The 25584-nt window shown below is 51.1% G+C and overlaps 1 protein-coding gene across 3 annotated transcripts; it reads right to left on the reverse strand.

The window, feature by feature from the left end:
• Positions 1 to 961: 961 nt before the first annotated feature.
• Pdcd1 (programmed cell death 1) lies at positions 962 to 14874 on the reverse strand. 3 transcript variants are annotated; one of them, XM_037210152.1, is made up of 5 exons: positions 14709 to 14874; positions 4090 to 4449; positions 3640 to 3801; positions 2813 to 2847; positions 962 to 2209 (listed from the first exon to the last, which is right to left on the reverse strand). In XM_037210152.1, exons 1-5 carry the CDS (start codon positions 14782 to 14784, stop codon positions 1982 to 1984), a joined length of 861 nt encoding a protein of 286 aa, XP_037066047.1. In that variant the 5' UTR covers positions 14785 to 14874; the 3' UTR covers positions 962 to 1981. The 3 variants fall into 3 exon arrangements, with proteins under 3 accessions (XP_037066047.1, XP_037066046.1, XP_028746479.1); XM_037210151.1 differs by having other exon boundaries at positions 962 to 2212; XM_028890646.2 differs by having other exon boundaries at positions 962 to 2215.
• Between the last annotated feature and the right edge of the window lie 10710 nt (positions 14875 to 25584).

Consider the following 25584-nt stretch of genomic DNA (forward strand, 5'->3'; position numbering starts at 1 on the left):
GCAACGGAATAATTCTATGGTTGGGGGTCACCACAACGTGAGGGATTATATTAAAGGGTCCCAGCGCTAGGGAGGTAGAGAACCACCGCCCTAAGTAATGCCTCATTTGTAGCTGTGATAGAGGGAGCGGGCCATCACTCAACTGTCTGCTACCCAAGAGGGCTTCTTGAACAGTGGAGAGCTACTTAATTTTCACCTTCTTCAGCGGGGTGGCCAGGTTTCTTTCTGTAGCCCCGGTGAGTTTTTCTAGAACCTTGGCTTACTCTTGGCATCTCCCCTTTGACACTTCCTGTTGAGGACATGGCATCTCCTTCTCCCTTGCTCAATGGCAATGAGCTCAGGAGGGACTCGAAGGGCTAGGGAGTGTGTGGGTTGCTGCAGCACCCAAAGGCAGCTGTCTGGTCTCCAGAGAGAGGCTGGGGAGGGCTGCCCGCCTTCCCCTGTGGTCAAAAGTCGAGATCCCAGGCTAGTGAGGGGCTGGGGACAAATTTATCCTTTTTGAAATGTCCTGTCCTGTGCCCTGGGGAGAGGCCCACAGGTAGCTCTCTCATAACCAGTTATACTTCACCCACCCTCCTGAGATGACTCCCTGTACATGGCACAACGTTGCCTGGAAGGACTCACAGAGGAGGACACGGGAGACACAGGCAAAGCAGACCAGGGCACCTTCCCGCTGGGCTGAGGCTTGGGATCTGTAGCTATGGGACCCTTGGAAACCCTGGTGTGGGGAGCATGGCTCTTCCTCCACCTCTGCATGTCAGTGTGAGGATGGCGAATGGAGATGGGGTTAGGGAGTGACTGTATTTCAGTAATGGCAAGGACTGACTCAGGCTGGGCATGAAGACGGTGGTGACCTGCCCTACTTCGCCTGGAGCCTCGGCATGGCCCCGCAGCTCTTCCTTTACCGTCCCTGCCCCAACACCGCCAGAAATAGAACAGAACTTGAAGCTTTTGTGACCATTTAATTATAATAGGCTAGAACCAGAGGAAAGGGACTCCTGAGCCCTGGCCAGATGGGTGCCCACCAGACAGCTAAGCTCTTGCTACCTTGCTTGTCTGAGGTGCCAAGGGGACCCTTAAAACCATTTGTCCACTTCATGGCCACAGTGTGAATGGGAGCAAGAACCAGATTCCAGGGGAGGATGAATGGAGGGACCCCAACACCTAAACCGCTGCCCAAGATGGCCAGTTAGTATAAGTCAAAATTGTGCCTCCGTTTCCCCTTCCCTGCTGCTGACATGGGACCTGTCCTTTTGGTCCCTAGGGGGAGAGTAGGGAGAGGCACTCGCTGAAGGTATGGGTGGGTCTCTAGCTCTGTTGGTTCTTTTCATTGCCTCAGTTTCCCAGCTGTAGAAAGAGCTGAGGTACCTGTGCACGCAGAAGGACAGCAGGGACGCTCACAGAGCCTTTGCCCGGTGAGTGCTCATGCTTCCCTGGATCCCCTGAAGCTAGGGACGTTTCTGGTCTTCACCAGAACCTCTCCAGGTCTTCGGATTAGGTCAGGGTCCCTGGGTCCCCCAGCCTATGAGTTTCCCACTCGAGTGTCTCTCAAGGGCAGCTTTAGGTGCTGTGTCTACTGTGTACCTGGAGTTCCTTGGTGTGGGGGTGCCTCACAGGCAGTCTCTAATCAGGGTTCCCCCATTTCCAGGTACAGGGTCCCCAGAGGCCACAGGCTACAGTGACTCGAGCCCCTGGCAGTACCCAGCAGCAGGGTTCAGGGGACCTAGGCTCAGGCCAGCTCTGCATTTCGTGACAAGAGGGAACAGGGATGCCTGCTGCTCCCAGCTTGTGGTAAACATTAAGAGAACCATCACTCAACGACGCATGTGTTGGAACTGGTACAAGTGCTGGGCTGTCACTCCAGATGGCTCAGACCCTGGGAGCCTTGGCTACACGGTAGCCTGCACATTCCTCCTGATGGAGGAATGGACTGGTGCTCTCTGCAGAGAGTCTACAGGATGCTGATGGCTGAAGCATCTGGTCAAAGGGGCCAAGAGTAGTGTCCATCTTCATGCCTTGGAGGCTGGGGGCCCTGAGGGCCATCAGCTGAGCCCCTGCGTCCTAAGGATGAGGCCCCCAGCCCTTCAGTGAAGACAATGGTGGCATACTCTGTGTGTACACAGGGGGTGGGGAGCTCTGGAGTCTTCTCTCGTCCCTGGAAGTCCAGCTCCTCGTAGGCCACACTGAAGACAGGTGCTGCTGAAGGGTCCTGCTTCTTCGAGAGAAGAGGAGGAGGAGGAGGAAGAGGAGGAGGGAGAAGAAGAAGAAGAAGAAGAAGAAGAAGAAGAAGAAGGAGAAGAAGGAGAAGAAGAAGAAAGAGTCATCTGTGTAGTCAGTTGGGGGCGGTGTGTGCATCACTTAATCCAACCATCCCCTACGCCGGGTTAGCCTATCACTGGATTTGAGGTTCTTCTTAGAGACTGCAGTCACTGAAGCTGGAGCTGGGACCTAACAGCTGCCCCTTCTCCCCATTGCCCTCTCTGAGATCTGGCATGCAGCCCCTTTGTTTCTGGCTCAGTTTCTGTCTCTAAATGGTTCCTGGCCTTCTTGAAGGTCTAAAATTCCAAAATGTGACATTTACACTCATCTCTGCTCAGAAGAGATTAAGCGGTGGCTATGCTGGACATGACAGGGCTATGCACTCAGGGGTCAGCGGGTGGGAAGAGCAGCAGGATATGGCTCTAGAGTTCTGGTAGGAAGTGTGAGCTTAGTTCTCCAGGCTGCAGCTCCCAGCCTCCATGGTTTCTCTGCCTGTACCATGTCCTGGGGGTAGACTGAGACGGACCACTCAACAAAGGGGACCCAGACTCACCAGAGACTGTTCCTTGCTTCCAGCTCCTCTGGCCTCTGTTGAGAAACATACTCTGAATTAGAGGGCAGCTGCTGAGAATGTCTTGGCAGCGTGCGTGCGTGCGTGCGTGCGTGCGTGCGTGCGTGCGTGCGTGTGTGTGTGTGTGTGTGTGTCTGTCTGTCTGTCTGTGGCTTGGAGTAGGAGTTTCCAGGCCCTGAAGAGTTCTAGACCATGGGCAGGCATCAGGCTTTCCATTCCCACTCACGCCCTTCCCATTCAGTAACTGGGAGTTCCTACTTGGGCCATGAGTTGTGGAATATGGGCCTGCCACAGGGAAGGATGCATATCTGCATCCCCTTCCCTGGTGCGCATAGCACACGGCCGGCATGCAGCAGATATTCCGTGTGGCTTCTTAGCTGCCTGATGACCAGACTTAGCTGGGGGCTCCTGGAGATGGCACTGAAGGAATGGTCCATCTGTGACAGGGCCTGAAGGCCGACTTAGACCTTCCTTCTAGCCACACAAAATGGCAACTCTCATTAGTTGTTAGTAAAACCAGCATCCTGGGGCTAGCTGTGGGTCAGGTGGCCACAGGCTCTTGTAGTGGTTAGGGTGTGTGCGAAGTATGGTGACATAGACCCTTCTGGTGACCACAGGCCCTTCCGATGGTCAAAGTATGTGTGAAGTATGGTGACTAAAAGGGGCCATGACAGTCAGGAGCCCTGAGGAATGTAGACGGTAGAGTGTTGGAAGGAGGCACAGTGGGTGGAGCCTGGCCAGCCCGGCTATTTGCAAGGCCTGAGGCTTTGATTTTGGTAGGACAGGGGCAGGGGTATGACGAGCCTTACCTGACGTCCCTGTTGAGCAGAAGGCAACTAGGACCCAGGCCAGCAGCAGCAATACAGGGACACCCACCAGGACGCTCATGAGCCCAATGACCAAGCCTTGAAACTGGCCTGCTGGCCTGGGCGAGGGACTGGGGTATCTTGTTGAGGTCTCCAGGATTCTCTCTACAGGACCACAAAGGATAGAGCTCTAGGACACCAATAGTGTATTCTCTTTAGGGGCACCCATCCTGCCCGCTCCAAGTCCTAAGGACTGTCCACTTTGGATGGGCAGTGACTGGCCACCCAACCTACTTCCATAGGCTCCACCATCCCTTAAAGATAAATGGGCATCTGAGGATTTCCAGAGAGAGGGGGACAGGGTCCTTAAGGTGCTGGGCAGAGCTACGGATGGGAACCTAGCAGGTCCCTAGGCAGGAGGGGGGTCTCCTGCTCAGGCTTTTCTAGCCGCACCTGTTACCACCAGCTCTGCTCCAGGGCTCTCCTTGATTTGCGTATTGGGGGGCAGGGAGATGGCCCCACAGAGGTAGATACCACTGTCATTGCGCCGCGTGGCGAGGATGTTCATGTGGAAGTCATGCCCGTTGGGCAGCTGTGTGATCTGGAAGCGGTTGTCCTGGACGGGCTGGCTGAATCCATTGCAGAAGGCAGCCTGTTTTTGAGTCTGATTGCTGGGGCTCAGGCGGTACCAGTTCAGCATAAGGTCCTTGGACCAGTTGGAGAAACTGCAGGTGAAGGTGGCATTTGCTCCCTCGGACACTGTGAGCCAGGCTGGAGAGAAGGTGAGGGGCCTCCAGGGCCCGTTGGGGACCTCTGAGATGGATGAGAATAAAGATCTGTGAGGAAGGGGTGTGTGCACCTTCTCTGACCATTTTCTAAAAACCCTGGGGAGAGGGACGGTTCTCTCAGACACACCCCAGGTCAGAATCTCCTAAGCAGTCCCCCTGCCAAGGAGCTTGCAGCTTCTTGCAGGTTGTGAATGTGAGTCTCCACCCCCAACAAGCAGGGCTCCTCCTTTAGCATAACCTAGAGGCTGGAGGCTTCTGTCTGGCATTCATATTTCTGTCCTTTGAGAATTTGGGATTTTCCCCCCAGATGTCTTTACCTTCCCACTCCTGTATGAGGTACCCCAGGTCTGACCTGCATGTTTCAGCCCTAGCCTTCTGGTTGACTGGTCTAGTTCTGTTTGAAGGGCCAGTGGGATGCTGGTGTGGGAGTGTCAGGACTTCCATAAAACCCCCGGACTTTGGAGGTAGTATATTCTTGAGTAAACTTGGGGTCCAGGCTTTGTCCTGGCCCGGGGAGACCACCCAGCATGACAGAGCTGCCCTGGGTAGCAGAAGGTATAGGGCAGCCATGTCTTCCAGCCATATCAGAGGTCACAGCCAGGAGCCTCCAAAGATTAGCTGTGTCACTGTCCCTCAAGTGGACAGGAGGAGAGGTTCCCACGGTGCGGGACTCCCCGAAACAAAGATGATCTGGATGGTATGGCTACCAGGGCTTTGTCAGGGATGCCATCCACACATCATGCAGGGCCCTGGGGCTCTTCTCTGCAAGGGCCTATCTCACGGACAGGCTTCTTGCCACATACATTTCACACTTACATATCACCTTCCCCCTGGTACTCTGAAACACCCCCTGCTGGGACCCACGTGACGCCAGCCGGCTGAACCTGCAGTCAAGTACATAGGTACAGTCAGAAGGCCAGGGTCAAGGGAACCCAGACTTGCTGAGCACACACTTGCAGGGAGGACTGGTATGCACACAGGAAACAGCCACAGAGGCATTCTTGAATATGCTCTGGCCTCAGCCCCGCCTCCGCTGCCAGCTCCCTCTGCCTTTGGCCTGTGCAGCCATTTGGCAACTGGGACTTGTAGAGGAAGGGCCAGTGCGAAACAGAGATTGTCCCCAGCTGACCCCTTTCCAGCCCCCTGCCCCCTCTTCTCACAGATTGCATCACATAGTGAGGGAAGTATACCCAATTATATGGCCCAGGGCACTGCATCTCACTGTATCTCACTGTATTCAATGTGAGGCATTTGACTATACTTACTGGGCATGGTTCCCTCACAGGGTGGCAAAGAGTGAGGTTGTGTTGCCACAGCTCAGGTTCAGCCTCAGAAGGCACAGAGAGAGCAGGAGTCGGAGGCAAAGAAGAGAGGCCGGAGATGGAGAGAAATGAATGAGAGGAGAACCGATGGCCGGAACACCCGGCCAGCAAGGTGTATGCAAGCAGCCTCCTCTAGCTCAGAAAGGAAGCCAGAGATACTTGACGGAGTTATCTGCAGTGAGCGAGAAGACTTCAGCAGAGGGAGGCCCTGAGACATTCCCACCATGCAGCCTTGCCTGGAAATGGTCTCCATAGCCACCTGGGAGAGAAGCAGGGCTGTCATTTCCCCTCCTCGATGCTCTTGGCTACCCATGGATGATGGATGAACAACGCCATGCCCTGCTAATGGTCCAGTGCCACGTGGACCTGGGCATGGTCTATGAGCCAGGCTTGGAGTTCCTCAGGGGCCAGGGTCCCCGGATCCCATGCACTTGGTAAAGTCTAAGTCACATGGTTCTGGGCAGTGGTCCATGTAGGTCTGTGTGGACCAGGAGGACCAGCAGTGTCATGGATCCTTGGAGGGGCCAGGCCCAGGCTGGGGCTGGTCAGGGTGAGATCTGCCCATCTTAGCGAAGGTTCTGTCCCTTCTCAGAGGCAATACAAACACCGTGGAGCTACAGTATACTCTTTCTTTGGCTTGTGGTGATCTGTCCAAACCACACACAGCTAGCACGTCACAACACAGTACTGTCAATGCTTTAAAAACAGTGTCTTTAAACAGTCACTCAAGAAACATACAAGCCTTTTTTCAAGAACACTTCCAGCAACTAGAGTAAGGTTAGACGCAGATTTGGCAAAGCAAACATGTCTTTCCCACCTTCACCCACCTAGGCTCTATCACTGTGGTCTGGTCTATGGTCTCCCTCCTTGGAACTAGAGACCTTGTGTCCCCTTTGCAAGCACTCCAGGTAACCTTCAGTCTACACAGCATTACCCCCGACCCTCTAAATCCACCACCACAACCACACTTAACCACCGATCTCCAAACAGATTCTCAAGACTTTCCAGGGTCATGAGGACCAGAAAAACCCCCCAGAGAACCAAAAGGCACAGTTCCCCTTATGTATTCTGGGCAGGATTGTCACACCTGTCCCAGGGCAGCTGTGAACACACCAGGCACCTCTGTCCAGTTCTCACTTCCTGTCCTCTGATGGGATCTATCCACTAGGCTTTGGGACCGTGACGTGTCCTCAGGGACATCCTCTCTCTCAAAGTTGGCCTCTAGGTTGCCCCAGATGCGTTCTTGGGTGGACACTGGAGTCCAGAGCCTCATCAACTGTTTGCTTCCAGGTTTCTCCGGGTCCCTGTGCCTAAATGTATGACAATCTGAGTCACTCGTCTCCTCATTGACTCTGCTATTTTTTTCCTCTGGTGGCAGGGCCGTTGACTTCCCAGGTCTCTGTCCTCTTGTGGGTCTCTGCCTATGTCCATCCCAGGGCTTTGCCTTGCTCTGTCCAGGTCCTGGGGCCCCCCATGTCCCTGCTCCCTCTGCCCCCCCCCCCCATAGCCTCTTTGCTCCTCTTAGCCATCTCCCTGGGGAATTCTTTCCTTGAACTGGCATGTGCTTTCCCTCAGTGTGCCTGTGGTGGGCCCGGGGGATGACGGGGTGGAGACTTCCTGCAATGGGGATGCGACAGGAGGGATTGGGCTTAGGTAAGAGAGTGTCTGTCTTTGGAGATCACAAGTAGTAACACTATATGGAGGACCCCACCCCCCACCCCCCACCCCCGGCATCCAGTTCATCCAAAGGAATAAAGTGCCACCCAGGAATGAAGAGGCCCCTGAGAGAGCTGCCAGGAAGTGGGCTGGGAGCACCTTGTTGCCATGATGGCAGCTAGGTGGGTCCAGCACCAAGACTTTCCAGCAGTCCTGAGAAAGTGAGACAGATACTGCAGTGGCTGAGGCCCTAGACTGTACTTCTGAGTACAGTACTTCTGAGTCTCCCTTTCATTCTGTGGCTGCCTGGGAGAGCATACAGGTAGATGAAAGTGAAGTGTCACTGTGGTTAAAACACATTAACGGTGGCTTCTCTTTTAAAGACAGGAAGACTGGCTAAACAGCCGAGCCTTGCCTTGAACTCACAATTCTCCCTCTGTTTCCTAGGTGCTGACTACGGGCAAGAGCTGTCCTGTTGTGATAAAGACAGACACTTCTGATTCACCCAAGAGCGGCGAGTGGGGAGGGGCTGTGACCGTGCTGACTTCTGGGAACAGTGGATGAGGATTCCCTGTGTCCCTGCTCTGGGAGTTCCATGAAACTGTTTTGATGCTGTTTGCACAATTGGAAATTTCACAGGAGGGAGAAAGGAGAGCTGGGGAGATGGCCCAGGGGGTAAGGACACTTGAGGATGGGAGTTTGGATCCTCAGCATCTGTGTGAAAGACGGCTGTCGCAGTATGTGCTTGTGACGTCAGCCTCACGGAGGCAGAGACAGGAGACTGATGGGCAGTTAGCTTGGCTGAAAAACACAAGCTCCAGTTTTAGTGGAAGATACTGTCTCAGGGGAGTTACGTGTGAGGCAATGTAATATTTTGAAAATCTCTCTCACATTTTAAGAGACTGGAATTTTTGTTGGGCCTCACAGCCAGAGTTAAAAACACACCTTGGTGTCACCTAAGATTTAAGACTGCTGTCCTACTGTGCACTCAGCCCGTTTGTTTAACCTGCCTTTAAAATGTTTTTCTTCTGGTTTTTATGACAGGGTTTCTCTGTGTAGCCCTGGCTGTCCTGGAACTCATTCTGTCTGTAGAGCAGGCTGGCCTCGAACTCAAGAGATCTGTCAGCCTCTGCCTCTCCAGTGCTGGGATTAAAGCCTTCTGCCTCCAAGCCTCACTTGAACCTTCCTTTAAGAGAACAATGTAAGATGCCTTGGATTTTCTGTGTGATCAACTTTTATAACTGAAGCAAGGCATAGCTGAAATCTTAAGTTACTCTTCCATGACCCTGACCCAGATAATGCATGTGTATCATTTGCTGGAAGCAGCAAGTACAGCAATAGTCTGAAATCTATCACAAAGGTTGAAAGCATCCATTTATGAATATTGCTTGACAATGGTGCTTGTCATCTGGGTGAGTTGAGATCAGTTAGAGCCAGTGACGATTTCATCCGTTGTAAAACTCTGTTAAAGATTGCTGTCAAGTACCCCGTTCTCTCCGCTGTATGAGCTTTTTATGCTCTTGAATAGAGACAGTGCAAAGTCCTTTGTTAGGGACAGACAGACAGATAGACACACACACCTGCACAACTCATAAAACAGACACCACTGACAGATACAGACAGCTACAATGGACGGACAGACAGAGACAGACACACACACATAGAGCTCATGCAACAGACAGATACCAGTCACAGATACAGACAGCTACAGTGGACGGACAGAGAGACAGATAGACACACAGACACACAGACAGACAGACAGACAGACAGACACACACACACACACACACACACAGAGCTCATACAACAGCAGACACCACTCACAGACACAGCCAGCCACAACACACACTGAACAGAAGACACAGACATAGGGCCAGATTCACAAGACAGCCTCTAGGCAGGCACAGGCTCCGATCATACGGTAGAGAGACAGAGAAAGACATGCGGAGCACGAAGTAGAGAATTCTAATCCGGACTGTCTCCTGGTTCAATGACTGGAAGGGGAAGGGCTTCAATTCCTTTCCTTAATGTGACACCGATGCCTCATTGGTGACTCGGAGTTAACCACTAATGGGTATAATCTGCACAAAAGTAGGAGCAATCAGGCAGGATAGCTTCCTCCGGCTCTCACACACACACACGTGCACATAGGTGCGCGCACCCATGGACACCCACATCGACACACCGTAAGTTTCCCAGGGCTCTGGTGTTGGCTCAGCTGCTAAAGTGTTTGCCGAGCAAATGTGAGGAGATGGATTTCCAGTATCTAACAAGTCCAGGGTGGCAGTGCGTGCCTATAGTCCTGGGGATGGGAAGGCAGGGACAGGAGGACCCCTGGGGCTTGTGGGAGAGCTGATTTGGCTGAGGCAGTGAACTTCAGGTTCAGAGAGAGAGCCTGTCTCAAAAATTAAGGTGGAGAGCGATTGAGGAAGATACCTGATGTTGAGCTCTGGTCTCCACGTTACATGTTCACACACGTGTGCATGTACAGCGATGCACACACATGCTCCTTGTATTTGTGAAAATCAACAGAGGAGCCTGCCTTTCACTTGGCGGTGTGCATGCCAATGAGGAGATCTGACCCCTTTTCGTGTTTAGGTCACTTTGTCTCTCACCTTGTGGGTCTCTAACCAGGATCTGGGAACCTAGAACTGGCTGGGACCCCTTTTGGGGATGCACCCAGAGCCAGCCTAGTTGAACTCACCCCTTGTCCCCCAACATGGTGAGGTGTGAGTACCAGAACGTAATGTAAAGGGCCCCTTTCCCCTGCCCAAACTGTCCCAGGGCTCCTGCCTCTGGAGGCCCCGTGTGGAGGTGCCAATGGTGGTAACTTAACCTTCTGCTCTTCGGCTCCACCCCTGTCCAACTTACTTGGGAGTTTCACCCTGCAATCATGCCACTGGTGGATGTCTGACCCCTGAACACTAACCCCAAAGTTATGTACTAGTGATACCAGGAAGGGAGAGCCCTGGAGGTAACTGGGTGCCCACTCAAAGACTGTCGAATCAATCGTATGCTGTGGAGGGAGAGGCTGGGCTGTAAGACTGAGCGCTTGCTCTGTCCTTCTTTAGGATTCCCGGAACCACTTCGGGACTCCACAGTCTCCCCACTGGAGAGAAGGACTTGCTGGAGACCACCCCTTGACCTCAGACTCCCAGGTCCTAGAACCCTGAGATGATTAAACCTTGTCCTTCATAAGTCACCCACCCTGTGGTGTTCTGTGAGAACAACAGAAAAGGGACTAAGCTAGGCTATCTCCCCCAGGGAGCCTTTCTGGCCTCCTTAGCCTGTGCAAAGTTCTGTATACAAGGTACAATTCAGAGATGACGGGGTCTTCTTGATTTCCCTGGGCTTGTTCTTGAACTCATGTACAGAGGCGAGAGGATGGGTGAGTGGCATGTCCCGGTTAGCACAGGGAGGTTGAGAGGGAGAATCCTTTCAGTCAGAGCCTGAGCCTGAGCCTGAGCCTGAGCCTGAGCCTGAGCCTGAGCCTGAGCCTGAGCCTGAGCCTGGAGGGCCGCACGACAAGCTCACTGCAGACCACAGGCTCCTGTGGGCTGAGGCCAAATCATAACCACACAGAAGCATACAATACCTTATTTAGGCAAGACTCATCTGGGATGATGAAAGCATGGTCAGGTGGGTGAGAGGGGTCTCCTTACTCATTACAAATGGATTGTATCCCCCATGTCCACCTGGATAAAAGTCCCCAGTGTGAGGACCCCAGAAGGGCACCTACAAAGACGATCAGGGCTGTAGATGTGAGATGCCCCAGATGACACACCACGTTTCTTGCCTAGTCTGCTAAGGGCACAAGCTAACCAAAGTGGAGGCAAAGGACCTGTAGACACTCAGCCAAAATCACGTCGCCCTCAAGGGCTCCAGCCAGTGAGAAGCAAGCCAGCCCGAAGCACAATGTCAGAGCTCTAGCTGCATCTTGGTGGGGATGTGTCCCCAAGGGATAAGGTGTGAAGGGTTTTCTAACATCTGCCATTGATGCTTAGTGATGCAGAACATCACAGTGATGTGAGGGGATGGGAGATGGGGCCTGAATTGTTCCTAAACTCATAATGGATTCTTTACTGCAGCACCATGGGATAGAACTTTGCTAGCAGTGGGAGCTAGCTATGGGATTAATTAAGATAAGGTCACCTTGGTGTAGGATAGGGTCTCAGTTAGTGGGAGACTAGTGTCTATGTAGAGAGGGAATTATGGACACTGACTGATGCATGAGGCAGAGGTGGGGGTGTGTGTCTAGGTACCAAGGAACCCAAAGATTGTTAGAAAATTCAGAGGCAGAAGGGAGATCTGGAACATATTGGCTCACGGACACTGAGGATCCCTTATCTTGAGTTCTAATTTAAGAACCCCAAGCCCGAGACATTCTTCCTAAACCCCCTCTCCACTGGCTGTGGTACTTGGTGAAAGTGGTCCAGCCAAGCCCACAAAGTACCAACAAACTAGGTGAGATCGTGTGTGCTGGTGATCTCAGCACTTGGGAAATTGGTGCTGGAAAATTTTGAGTTTTAGGCTGGCCTGGGCAATCTGACGAGAACATTGCCTCAAAGAGGTCAGTTTTCTAAATTAATTTCTCTCTCTCTCTCTCTCTCTCTCTCTCTCTCTCTCTCTCTCTCTCTGTCTCTGTCTCTCTCTCTCTCTCACACACACACACAGTTCTATCTATCTATCTATCTATCTATCTATCTATCTATCTATCTATCTATCATCATCATCATGTATCTATCTATAACTGTTTTCTAAATATCTATCCTCATACCCACAAATAAATATAGCTCTCACCCCTCATCAAAGAAGATTCTTTTTGCAATATAAGGAGGTAATTACAGAGACAACCAATTGCTCAAATTGCAGAGAGTAAGTGCCTGTAGACTGCACAACCCCAACTGATATGTTTGGAACGCAAACTCTGAACCTAAGGCTCAGGGAAATCACAGAAGAGATCGTGGAAAGCTTGTAGGATCCAGGGACCCAGGATACCTGTTGATAGAGTGTTCCCTAGACACTACAGGGAAAATGCATCCATGAACTCTCAGCCATGGCAGACTGAACACAAGACCAGCAGAATGAAAACACCACTTGCCACACAGATGTGAACAGAGGAAATTCCATGCAGTCCTAGCCCCATAGGAAGAGCTATAGGAGGTTAATGGTTAAAGAGAGAGGGAGAGTAGGTGGCCCCAAAGACGAATTCCCACATAGGTTGTCCACTCTCGAGTGGTCAATATGAACATGTGCACATATGAGCAAAGCTTAATGGACTTAATACGCTATAAATATGCAGACATGTATGTATATATGCATATTCATATTTTTCAAAATTATAGATTAAAAAAGCAAGTATGACTTTAAGAAATGTGTCTTAGGATGTGCTTGGCGGTTTTCATAAATGGTCTGAGTAAATCTCATGACCCACGAGGCAATAATTGTTTTCCCCAAATTGTAGGTGAGTGCTGGAGAAATGCCTCAGTGGTTTAAAGCTCTGGCAGTTCTTCCAGAGGACTCAGATTCAATTCCCAGCACCCACATGGCAGCTCACAACCTTATATAACCCCAGCTCCAGGGAAGCCGGTGCCTTCTCCCAGCCTCCACAGACATTAGGCACGCACATAATGCACTGACATGCAGGCAAAACGCCCATACACAAAAGATAAAATAATGAAATGGAAAATTTAAAGAAGAAAAGAAAAAATTGTAGGTGAGAAAACGGTAACGAGACAGAGTGGTTCACAAAGGTCACCGTGCTCACCAACGGCTTTGTGGACTAAACTTACAGTGTTTTCCGAAGGGGTCTGTCAGCAAGGCAGCCCAGCCTGGCTTTGAACTTCTGACGAGCGTGCTCCACTATGCCTGCCTTTAGTCTGAATACAAGATGGTCCATTTCCAAGCCTGAATTTTCCTTACCTAGGCAGTCATTGTTGAGGCTGGGAGACATGTATCACTAGTAAGCATGAGAGGGGCTGTCTATGGGAACAGCTGGCAGGGCACTGGCCATGGAGAGTGCTCGGTGCAAAGCTATTCCAATGGGGAAAGAGGCATGCCAGCTTCCAGACATCTGTCAGACGCCATCTAAAGCAAGCCTGTACAGATACACCCATATTTCCATACTTTGTCACGAAGTTGCGTTTGGGGACATGCCCAGCGTGCCAGGTCACCAGAGTGAGTCACAGCCCCCTTTCTGTCTCAGGTCCTTCTCTCCGATGACACATGGTCCTTATCCCTTCGTTCTCTGTCCCTAGATTCCCTCGAGGGACATCTTTCATCCATAGGGCCTTGGACCATCTATGATGTTCAGGTCTATTTCCTCATCAATCCTGACAACCACCCAGGGGCTCTCCTAAAAGAGGCCAGCAAGGAGGGAAAGCATCCCCAGCCTCCCAAGCTGTGGCCTGCAACCTGGAGAGGGTCCATGGTGATGAGCACCCAGCTCCCAGTCCCACCCAGCTCTCATGATACTAAAGAGGCTGGGGTGAATGTGACTGAGGCTTTATATGAGCAAGGGGATGTCACTGCAGGCAAAACACGTCCTAAAGCAGCACAGGGTGTAAGCTTGGTTGGGTCACTCTCCCATGCTCTACAAGAGTAGCCCTGTCTTGGGAGGTAGGTGACTTTCCCCCTAGTCCTGGGTTCCCAGTGAAGTCTGGAGAGCAGAGGGCAGGGGTCAAGGGGTATGGGGGCATGAGGAGTACAGGAAGTCAAGTTTTCGCTAGGAGGAATTTGACCAGGATTACAGTACCCCCTCCATTTCACCCTCCCCAGTGCTGACCACAGATGCTCTGAGGACAGGAATGTGCAGTCTGGAGCCCTCCAGAAATGGCAGCACAGGAAGCCGTGCCGGATGAGGGCACAGAGCTGATTATCCCCTTGGAAAGAAATGGCCAGTCATCTATCTAGAGTGTAGGGCGGGCCTCATGTAGGGATGTCCCAGATGCTAGGAAAAACAGGGGAAGGCGGAGGACACCAGAGCCTGGCAGAATCCTGAAGCAGGGCCACAGTGGCCAAGGCCAGAGCTCTGGCCAGACCCACCATTGCCCCACAGGGAGGGACATAAAGGATCAGCTGAGATTGGACAGATGTTCAGTCTGCCTGAGAGAAAGTGGGGAGCAGATTCTGAGCCCCGAGAGACACTCCACCTGTAAAACCCACCGACGGCTAAAAGAGGAGCCGATCGGAGCAACCAGGGGCACAGGTGTCCCCGTATTCAGTGACAGGGACTTAGGGTGACGGTTTCTTCAAGCCCTGACCCAGCCACCAACCCTGATCCCACGTCCCTAGGATAGCCACGTACCTAGAAGCCACCCTGCTTGCCAGCTCAACTGCAGCACAGCCCAAGTGAGTGGCCAGGGCACTTGCTGGACCCACATGCCCAGAGCCCCTGGCTGTGCCTCCTTCAAGGGTGCCCGCTGTCTCCTCCTGCTCCTCCTCCTCCTCCTTCTCGGCTGCTCAGGCAGAGTTGTCTGTGTAGCGGAAAGGAAACTGTCCTGGGTTATGTTGGAGGGAGGAGACCTACTCTTGGCTCCCGCCCCCTCTTCCTCCACCTCCACAGAGGTGTGGGAGAACTGGCGAAGGGGGGTGGGGGAGGGGCGTGGAAGGGGAGGGGAGCGGGAGGGAAAGATGCCTAGGAGGAGCGGGGGGGGGGGGGGGGAGTTGGGCAACAGAGAGGGGGGAGAGAAGACCAGCTGCTCTTGCCTCCTGCCCCACTACGGGGTCTTCTCCTTTTCAGGCCCCTCCTGTGGGCCGTTTCGGTCCTTTCCGATCATCCCTACATCCTTGATCCTTAGTTCCTGAGGTTTGGGGGAGCTTAAGATGAGGGCCAGACTCTTGTCCCTTCGGGGAATGGGTGTCCTCCCTGGCTACAGTGAGGATGAGCTGGACCTTCCCCTACCTCGTCTGGCATGTGTGGCCTTGAGTCCCCTGAGCTATGGCTTAGTCCTTTACTTTTGGGGAGCAAGAGCCCACACACCCCCACTTGCTCTGCCTGATGGGTCAGAGGAGGCCTGGAAAGGTTATAGTGAACCTCTCCTGGCACCCTGAGAAGATGCCTCTCTCCCCAGCCACACCCTCAGACCCAGAAAGCCCCTGGGCCTGGTCTGGCTTTCTCTCGTGGCTTTTCTTCCCTTTGGGACACTGGGCCCATCTGCCAGGATCACTGACTTCTCTGCTTCCACAGTGGTCCTAGGTTTGCTGGTCCTGCTTCCCTGCGTCTTGCTCTTTGCCTGAGAGACCCTAACACCAGGCTGGGGGTGGTCACAGTTTTTGACTTTCCCAGTCAATCTTCCTCAGTCCATAGGTGGTGGGGTCCCACCCCACCCTCTGCCTGTCTTGTCCCTGTCTCCCTGGGAGTTGGGTGGGGTGGGCAGACCTGTGTGCACAGCCCCAGCTGGTTGGTCATTTGTGGGGAATCTCTGATTACTTAACAGTTCTGCTCTAAGTATTTTATCACAGTGAATGGGAAATAGGAAAAACGAAACTGCTGATATTAGCAATGAGATGAGTGGGTCTCGCAAGCCTAAAATAACCAGCCCGGCTGGAAACCATCTGGCAGCTGTGGCAGCCACCCTCGATCAGAGGCACCAGCTTAGCGGGGAAGGAAACATTGCTTTGTACAGCGCAGAGATGGAAAAAGAGTATGAGGCCCAGGCTGGCCGCCCCCAGTTGCAGTATGGGGCCTGTGGGCAGAAGCAAGGGGGATCCCCTCCCCAGGCCTGGCTGTTACAGAGCCTCCTGACGCCCTCTCAGACATGCTCAGGCTGGCAAGTCCCCCAACAGGCCTGGCTGAGTAGGTAGCGGCTACAGGCCTAGGGCGGATGCTGGACAGATCATCTCACGCGCAGCCTTCCTTGTTCTGAATGTTCTATCTAGACTCTCCGTAGACTCTGAGACTTTGTGCCCTACAGTGTAGAACAGTTCATGAGGGCTGGAGAGGAGCAGGAGTCTGAGCAGCAAGCTGTCGTCCCATCCCTGGAGGTTTACTCAACATCCCAGGCCAGCAAGTAGTGGGACATCTCGTGGAGAGCAAGGGAAGCCCTGCCTGTCTCTCCCTCTCTCTGCTGCTGTACCTTCCTCCTTCCCTTTATCGCCAGGCCTCATTTCTCTCTTCTTTCCTTTCTTCTCCCTAGCAGTGGGGTGAGGGACAGGGCTGGGCCTGGGGTAGCCCTGCTTGGCTCCCCTGTACCAATAGCCATCGTAACCCCCTCGGAGAGGAATGTTTTCCTGAGAGGGTCTGGGGGCCTGAGCCTTGTGGGTCCCAGGGCCTGCAAGGAGGCAGATATTGGAGGGAAAGGGAAGTCCTGGGCGTGGAACAGCAGGGTCCTAGGACCAGGGACCAGGCCTAGGGAGGGATTGCTGGGCCACACCTCAACATTGTACTGCTGACTTCTTATCCTATCATCCCTACAAAAGTCACAATCCTCAACATGCTTATTATTCCCCAAACCCACAATCCAAAATACACATGCTATCCCCAAGCACACATATTTTATAAAGTACGTACTATCTCCCAATTCTCATGTGATCTCCAAATACACATGTAACCCCCAAGACACATGCGGTCCTCCGATCCTTCTAATCCCAAACATGCACATTATGTTGCATGACATGCGATCCCTAACATAATACTGTCCTGCAATACATATAAAATCCCTAACACACTCTCTTCCCCAGTAAAGTCATCCCCAGCATAATGCTATCTCTTCACACACATGCAATCCTCAAAACACATGATATAACCCATAGTCTCAAACACATATACTATCTTGCAAAACACACACACACACACACACACACACACACACACACACACACACAGAGGCACATATAATCCTTAAGACTCGCTTTCTACTTTAATACATATGCTATCTTCTAATACACATGCTATGTCCCAATATACACTTTATTTCCAACACACATACTACCTCCCAATACACACACAATCTGCAACAACATGCTATCCCACTGTGCTGGTTACCTGCACAGTGAGTAAAGGAGGTGCCTGTTGCTCTAGATTCCTATGGGGCATCATTCTTTCACTTACATGTCAGCTCTCTAGTCCCTTTGAGTACTGAGTCAGGGTTGGTGGTATGATCTGTTTCCAACAGGTGTAGGAAGACCCCAGTTGGTGGGGATCGTGGACAGGGACTATTAGGGACATTCTTGTGTGGATCTGGGTTTGGCTACCAGTTATCATTTCATGAGGGCAATCATTGGATGTGAGGTTGTCATGGTAACATGAATTGGAGAGCCTGCATCCACATCCGTGTCTTACTGGATTCACTAGGGAAATGCTCAGTGAGCAAGGTGGGAAGAATCGGCCCACGGCTGGGCTCAGTGGTCACCAGCTGAGCTTCCCTGTGCCAAGTCCTCAGAAGTCTCCCCCACCTCCGAGGGGCCTCCCCTCCTTCTGGACAGGGCAGAGAAGCATGAGTTTCCAGGGTGCTGACCTCAAGACTATGACACAAAGGAGCACAGATGGAAAGTTAGGGAGAGGGGATCCCCACACGCTGGAGGTAACGGGAAGTTTCCATCCAGGTGGGGACAGGGGACAGAAAGTCGAGAAAACAGAAGGATCATTTTGAAACAACTGCAGGGGAAACAGGGGGCAGGGGGCAGGCCAGAATCCAGACCGACCCCAAACCCGTGCGGCCCACAGTGAGGTCTTATGGGGGCACAGGGCCCTGCAGCCCAGGTGACGGGCTGATTCAAAGGTACTTCTGAGGTTGGAACAGGAAATGGTTAATAGTGTTTGCAAATAAAAACTCTCTGTTCTACCCTGTTTTGAAACATTTCCCAGAAGCTAAAGGAAGAGCCGCTAATTTATCTGCCCAATTTACAGTCCACACACACACACACACACACACACACACACACACACCACACTTAACACACACATATACAACACACACATACATATACACACCATACCATACACACACGGACTCACACATACACACACACCACATTTAACACACACATATACAACACACACATACATATACACACCACACCATACACACCCACACACACACAACACTTCACACTTAATTATGTACTTGTACTTGTTCCTTAAAACATGTGATTTCTAGCTCCCCCTTTCTCTGAACTTTAGAGTGTGGTTAGTGGTTTAAATGTGCATCTGCATTTTTAATTCCTAGCGTGCATTTCCAAGTGTTTGCTGCATGTAGTGGGTAGCCATTCCAGCCTTAATCTGGAAGTTCCAACCCCCACTGAGGCTTCAGCAACTGTCACACCTACAAAGCGGGGTCAAGGGAGGACCCTCGAGACCCGAGATCGGGATGGGCCAGCTCTCTCTCTGTTTCTGGACCCTTGATGGTGGAGGTTGACCGAGCAGAGCTCCAGAGAACATCGCTGGACTGTGATACACCTTCCCCAGACCCTGCGACCTACCTATCCCTTCATTTGTAAGTTACCCACTAAATAAATCATGCGAGCACAGTGTCCTCTGGGAAAGCTTATAAAGCCAATAGCTGCAGAGGGCTGAAGAGACAGCTCACCTGCCTGGGTGGCCGTGCTGGCTAGTTTTATGTCAACTTGACACAAGCTAGAGTCATCTGAAAGGAAATGAGCCTCGACTGAGAAAATGCTTCCAGAAGATCAGGCTGTAGGGCATTTTCTTAATTAGTGATGGATAGGGGGAGGCCCCAGTCCATGGTAGGTGGTGCCAACTATGGGCTGGTGGTCCTGGGTTCTATATGAAAGCGTGCTGAGTAAGCCGTGAGGAACAAGCCAGTAAGCAGCTCCCCTCCATGGCCTCTACATCAGCTCCTGCCTCCATGCTCCTGCCCTGTTTGAGTTCCCGTCCTGACTTCTTTCAGTGATGGACTAAGAAGTGGAAGTGTAAGTCAGATAAACCCTTTCCTCCCCAGCCCGCTGTTTGGTCATGGTGTTTCATCACAGCTGTAGAAACCCTGAGACACTGGTCCACTCTCGGATGTTGTCCTGATCTTGCTCTGAGGCTGCCATGCTGCCAGCTGTCCTAGCCCTTGTCAGAGCTGAGCTTAGAAGCTGAGCCACAGGGTGAAGGTGAGCAGGGCCGTGAGCAAGGGCAGGGGGAGGACTCGGGCGTCCTAGTGGGTGGCTGATAGTGCTGAAGTTGACCTGGCTTTCCCAACGGGTTCTTTCCTGTGCTCTCCCCTGTCCCTCTTCCAGCCCATTGAAAGCTTTTTCTGGGGAGGATTCTCAGTTCTTAGGACAGGATTCTCATCTATAACCTGCTCCTAGAGCTTGTCCTCAGAGGCCAAACTGAGGATGGCTCCCCACACCTACCCTGATGAGTATACATCAGCACAGCTGGATCCAGGCTTGAGATTTACCTCATAGGGGGCACAGTTTTTAATTCACTGTCCTCCCACCCCATCTCCATCCCCGTCTCCCCCCCCCCCCCCCCCCGGTATAGATAAAGAGAATGCATAGGGTTGATTGACCGTGTGAGTGAAATAATATATGTGAGAAAGTTACGTATTCTCACACTTACTAAGCCAATTAAGAGCATGAAGAGTCTTTTATCTTGGCTGGTGACCAAGAGTGGGGTAGCACCTCAGAAACATTTCTACTGAAGCTCAGGGGGTATGGTGTTTTTAAAGGTTAAAAAACCCCACAGTGATACCAGTGTGAGATGGGGGTCAGGATCACTTGGCAACATTTGTGTTGACAGACCATGGTAGTGATTCCAGTCATGGCCGAACAACTGATTTTGATTTACACCTTCATTAGTTACTTTAGTCCGTAGAAACATTAGTTATTCTGTCTAATACATCTGAATCATGGTCACGGGCATGAGCGATCCCAAGTGCTGCCAAGGCAGACACGGTTGTTGGGGGGGTGTTGGGAGCCACCCCAGGCCAAGACTTTCTCAGAAGCCCCCGATGAAAGGACAAAGGGAATGTTAGTTCTGTGTCCTTGTCCAGGAGAGGACTTGGCAAGGTCCAGTCTGAGGTTGGAGCCTGGGTCTGTAAGGCATTAAGGCTTCTGTTCCTGGGAACCCTAGCTTTCCACCCCCGAAGGGCTGTGGTTAGCAGCCCTATGGCAACTGTGTCTGAAATGTCCTGTGTTTTCTTTGCCTACATTGTCTGATTCAGCTCTCTGAGGATCTCGGTCCACTTTCTCCCTGCAAATAGTATACAAGATGCTGTACTTTTCAGCTGAGCAGGGTAGTCTCACCAACACCTCCAAGTTGTTGGGTTTCGCAGGATCAGCAGCTGGGCCCTGGGTTGGCCTCAGACAGCGTTCAGATCCGTTCTGGTTCCGTCCCACGGAGATGGCTCGATGCTGGACTTTTAAATAAACCTGCTTGGCATAAGTCACAAGCTCATGTGAGACCCTCTGACCCCACCCCAGCTATTGCTTTCCTCTTTATTTCTCCTCCTTGGTCCCCCCACTTGACACTTGGCCATTTGAGACCTCATTCTTGTGGGTTGGAATCAGGGGGAGCTGGGGGCCAGAAGAGGGTGTTGGATTGATTGGAACTGGAGTTATAGATGGTTGCGAGCTTGGGAACTGAATCTGGGTGATCTGCAAGATTAGCAAGTACTCTCAACCATTCAGTCATCTCTCCAGCCCCACAAACTGTGCACTTATGACTTAGGGATTTTAAAGCAAATGTTTAGTTTTTTTTTTTTTTTTTAGTTTTTTTCTTTTCTTTTCAGAGCTGAGGACTGAACCCAGGGCCTTGAGCTTGCTAGGCAAGTGCTCTACCACTGAGCTAAATCCCCAACCGATTTTTTTTTTCAGTTTTTTGAGACAAGGTTTCTCTGTGTAGTTTTGGTGCCTATCTTGGATCTCGCTCTGTAGATCAGGCTGGCCTCGAACTCATAGAGATCTGCCTGGCTCTGCCTCCTGAGTGCTGGGATTAAAGGCGTGTGCCACTACCACCCAGCTAGTATTTTTTTTTTTAATCAATAGAGTTCAAAGATGTGGGATGATGCTGGATGTTAATGCACATGTGTGGTGCTGCTGGTTGGTGATCTCCGGTGGGATATCACTTCAATCTTTTCTGCTTTTCTGGTTCTCTGATGCATATTAGCTGCCATGGAGACCACACTGTTGTGAAAACAGCTAATTGGCTGGCATTTAAGATATAAGGTGCTTGTTTGGTATCTGAGTATATGCAGCACTGCAGAGCCCAATAGCAACATGGACAGGCCTGAGGCAGATGTATGGGCAGGTAACTTTGCTCAGCTGATGGAGGAGAGGAAGTCCCATGTCATCTGGGTTCTGCATCCCTAGGAAAGCCAGGTTTAGGGGCACCTGGACAGTGCCTATCTCCAGCAACACCTGAAGATGCTTTCATGGTGTGGAGAGGGTTGGGAGGCCTCCTGTTGGGTTCTGGAAGATGAAGGAGCTGAAAGCACCTTGTTGTTGGCCTTGGTTGACTTGGCCCCAAGACCATCCTCATTGTAGTAGGGAGTAGATGCTGTTGGGGTGAGAATTGGGGCTTGATTAATCTTGTCTCAAACCTGTGGGTGTGGCTAGGTATAAGCCATCTTTACTGAGAAATTGAGGTTTTCATGGGCTGCCTGGGTGGGATGATTGTGGTGGCTTATCTATCTATCTATCTATCTATCTATCTATCTATCTATCTATCTATCTATCTATTTACCTATTTATTTATTTGTTTGGCTCACTTGAGAGCTGCCCTGGGTAGATGGTCATCTCAATATCCACAATGTTGCCATGGCATCTCAGGTGTAATTGCTGATAAGCAGGAGCCAGAAAGTAGAGGCACTCCTCATTGTAGATGGCCCAAAAGACATAGCCTTGCCTCAAGTGGAAGCTGAAGGGTTCATGGGGCCAGGATGCTTGGCCTAAGGGATGGGAGAGCTGCTCTGGGCTGTTAGATGGCATTAGAGGGGTGGAGCAGAGCTTGGGGTGGTTAGAGTAACTATTATCATGATGATAGCTACCATTAATGACTGATTCAAAGACACAAACTGATTCCTCTGGCTTTTGCACCCAGAGGCAGCTCTTGCTCTGTAGAGAGATGGGATGGAACAGACATAGAGCAAACCAAAGGTCTTGTAGGGCAGAAAGGCAGAGGGCTAGCCAGTTTGTCAGTATGAAGGGACACTGGGCGGTGGGGATGGGCAATAATCTGCCCTTTGATATGGATGCAAACTCTCAGGATCTGAAACCCCTGAGGCCAGTAGAGTTGGAGTTGGGGCTTTTCAGGTTCTGGGAAAGTAATAGGCATCTGAAAGGCCCACAAAGCATCTTGAAGCACATTCTTATTCCTTACGCCACAGCAGAGAGCTGGTTTAGTGCAAGCAGAGATAGGACACATACTTGTGCTATCTGGGGTTGTATAGGTGGGGCCCAAGCAGGAATAGGAATCTAAGACCTCAACCACAGTGACAGTGCCTAGTCATTGTCTCCTTTTAAAAAATAATTTATTAATTTTTATTTATGTGCATTGGTGTTTTTCCTGCATGTATGTCTGTGTGAGGTGTCAGGTCCCCTAGAACTGAAGTTACGGACAGTTGTAAGCCACCATGTAGGTGCTGAGAATTGAACCTGGGTCCTCAGGAAGAGCGATCAGTGCTCTTAACTGTTGAGTCGTCTCTCCAGCCCTTGTCAGTGCTTCTGAGTGATGATGAACCCAGCCAATTTAATCAAGCTTGACCTGTCACTCCTCAGGCACTGTGGTAGAGGGCCATCAGCTATAAAAACAGGATTCCTATGTGTTTACAGATGACCTTGCTCAACCTTGCTCAGCACAGATAGGGGTGTTTGCAGAGACAGCCTGTTTCCCAAGATAATCGGTCTTACCTGAAGTGAACACTTCCCAGAAAGAGAGAACACAGACCTGCATGTAGCCCCCACAGTTGCATCAATTTCCACAATTCCAAGCCTCCATAAAGGACCCCAACTAGCTTTTCCCCTTGCAGATCACCGCCATCTCTGCAGGATGATGAAGAAGGCTGCCCCTCCTGTGTGTGCTAATAAACACAGTCTCATCTGTTCCGGTCAGACTCTGGCCTCCTTCTGCCTTCTGCTCTTTATGCTGCCTTGGAAATCTAACATTTGGTGCTGAAACCCAGGAAGACATTTGGAGTCCACAGGCCGCTCTGAGCCCTCTTGTTCAAAGCTGGACCTCCCTTGTGCTCATCTGCTCCCCGGCACTGGGCCCTGAGTAAGCCTGGCAGGGCCAGCCATCCCCCCAAGCAGCCATTTCTTCCACCTCTTGTCTCTGCCCTCTGCTCCTCTCACTCTTGTTTTGCTCTGTTGAGTTCGACCTCTAGATAAGAGGCTGCTCGCCATTTGATCAGATCATACATTCAACACAGTCAAATGTCAGGACAAGGTGACGCACGGGACCTAACTTGGTGGCATATAGTTAGGCCTCAGGGGCTCATGGGAGGCCCTCTCAGTCTTGTCTTGAGATGTGTTCAGTTGAGAGTTCCAAGAACTCTCCACAGGCCCTCATGATCTCTTCACTGCTGGAAGGTATGAGTCTGAGGATGCCCCCCCAACTTCCCAGTCACATTTGGTCAATCTGAAATGTGGGGGATGCAATGGGCAGCTGGATCTGATTTCCACTTTTAGCTTGATCCCACATCTGCTATGGGGTCCAAATTATCAGCACCAAAGGACACATCCTAAGCCTGTCTGGGGGCTAATCTTAAAAAGCTTCATCTGGGAGACCCCAGAACAACCACACTTATTTAACTCTTAGTCCAAATCTGGCCTCAATATACATTGGAAAATGGCCACTGCTGGCCCAAATCTGAAACTTCTGATATTAATATCTAAATTGATTTAGATAACTTTTTAAAAAAGATATATTTATTTATTATATATACAGTATTCTGTTTGCATGTATGCCTGCATGCCAGAAGAGGGTAACAGAACTCATTATAGATGGTTGTGAGCCACCATGTGGTTGCTGGGAATTGAACACAGGATCTCTGGAAGAGCAGCCCAGTGTTCTTAACCTCTGAGCCATCTCTCTAGCCCCTGATCTAGATAACTTTGTAAGATGGAATGGAGAATTGTCTAAAGCACCCCCCCCCCATATAATCACCTAGCTCATTTCAACTCTTCTCTGATGTGGAATAATCCTCTGTACACTGTGAAAATGTGTTGCTCTCATTGTTAATAATAAGTTGATTGGTCAATAGTTAGGCAGGATTTTTGGGGCAGAGAAAATGCTAAGAAGGGCAGAATCTGAGGAGTTGAGAGTCAGATGTGGAAGAAGCAACATGGAAAGTTCATAGATGAGGTAAATGAGCCTCAAGGCAGCACATAGATTAATAGTAATGGGTTAATTTAAGTTGTAAGAGCTGGCTGGAGATAAGTCTAAGCTATTAGCCAAGCATTTATAATTAATAATAAGTCTCTGTGTGGGTATTTGGGAACTGGCTGGTGGGACAGAAAAATATGCCTATACTTCTTGTCCCTGCCAATCAGTTCCCACTCACAACCTGGCCAAGAGCTGATCTTATCAACTCCTGTTTCCCTTCTCCCAAGGGGCTCACTCAGCCCCTAGTAAATGAGCCATGAAGTCTTGCTAGCTAAGCCCTGCAGAATAAGGTCCCCTCCAGCTTAGGGTAAGGATTCCAGTCCAGGTTAGGGGTTAGTGTTAGGGTTTGCCTTAGGGTTAGCAACAGGGTTAGGAGTTAAGGTTATGGTTTGGATCAGGGTTAAGGTCAGGGTCAGGATGAGGGGTGGAGGACTAGGGTTTGTTGTGTTACCGTTTCCTCCAAGATTGAAACATTCGTCTTTCAGGGAAGCTCCTTAAGCAGGAAGGTAAACAACTCAAGATAGCTTTAGGAAGTTCCTGAAATCAACCAGATTCACCAGATGGCTCCCTGTTGGAATAAACAAGCCAAGCTGCAAAGAAGACTCTGAGACCAGACCAGCTGCCTGGAAGAGGTTTAGGATGACTGGGTTACTTAGAAAGGACACTCTCCAACCTACTGAGCCACCAGCAGGCTGTGCAGGGTGCTCCAGCTGTTGTGAGCTGCCACCCATACAGGGGTGGGCTTTGGTGATGCAGCTGTCTTGGCATCATTTCTGTTCCTGTAAGTAACCCCTCCCCCATATTCCTGTAAGCAATCCCAATAAAACTCATTGGTTTTCCAAATTGGATTGTGGTGGTATCTGTACTTTGGTCTGTCGTGGGATCCCTATCTGGGTAGGTAGGTGTGTAT

This window comes from Peromyscus leucopus, chromosome 13 (assembly GCF_004664715.2).
Source record: "Peromyscus leucopus breed LL Stock chromosome 13, UCI_PerLeu_2.1, whole genome shotgun sequence".
NCBI classification, from domain to species: Eukaryota; Metazoa; Chordata; class Mammalia; order Rodentia; family Cricetidae; genus Peromyscus; species Peromyscus leucopus.

Excerpts from the sequence above, each read along its gene's own strand:
- Pdcd1 (XM_028890646.2), bottom strand. The coding sequence starts at position 14,784 with ATGTGGGTCCAGCAAGTGCCCTGGCCACTCACTTGGGCTGTGCTGCAG. Across the intron at positions 4,450-14,708 it reads GCAAGCAGGGTGGCTTCTAG|AGGTCCCCAACGGGCCCTGG; the intron begins GTACGTGGCTAT and ends CATCCATCTCAG. Across the intron at positions 3,802-4,089 it reads AGCAGAGCTGGTGGTAACAG|AGAGAATCCTGGAGACCTCA; the intron begins GTGCGGCTAGAA and ends GTGGTCCTGTAG.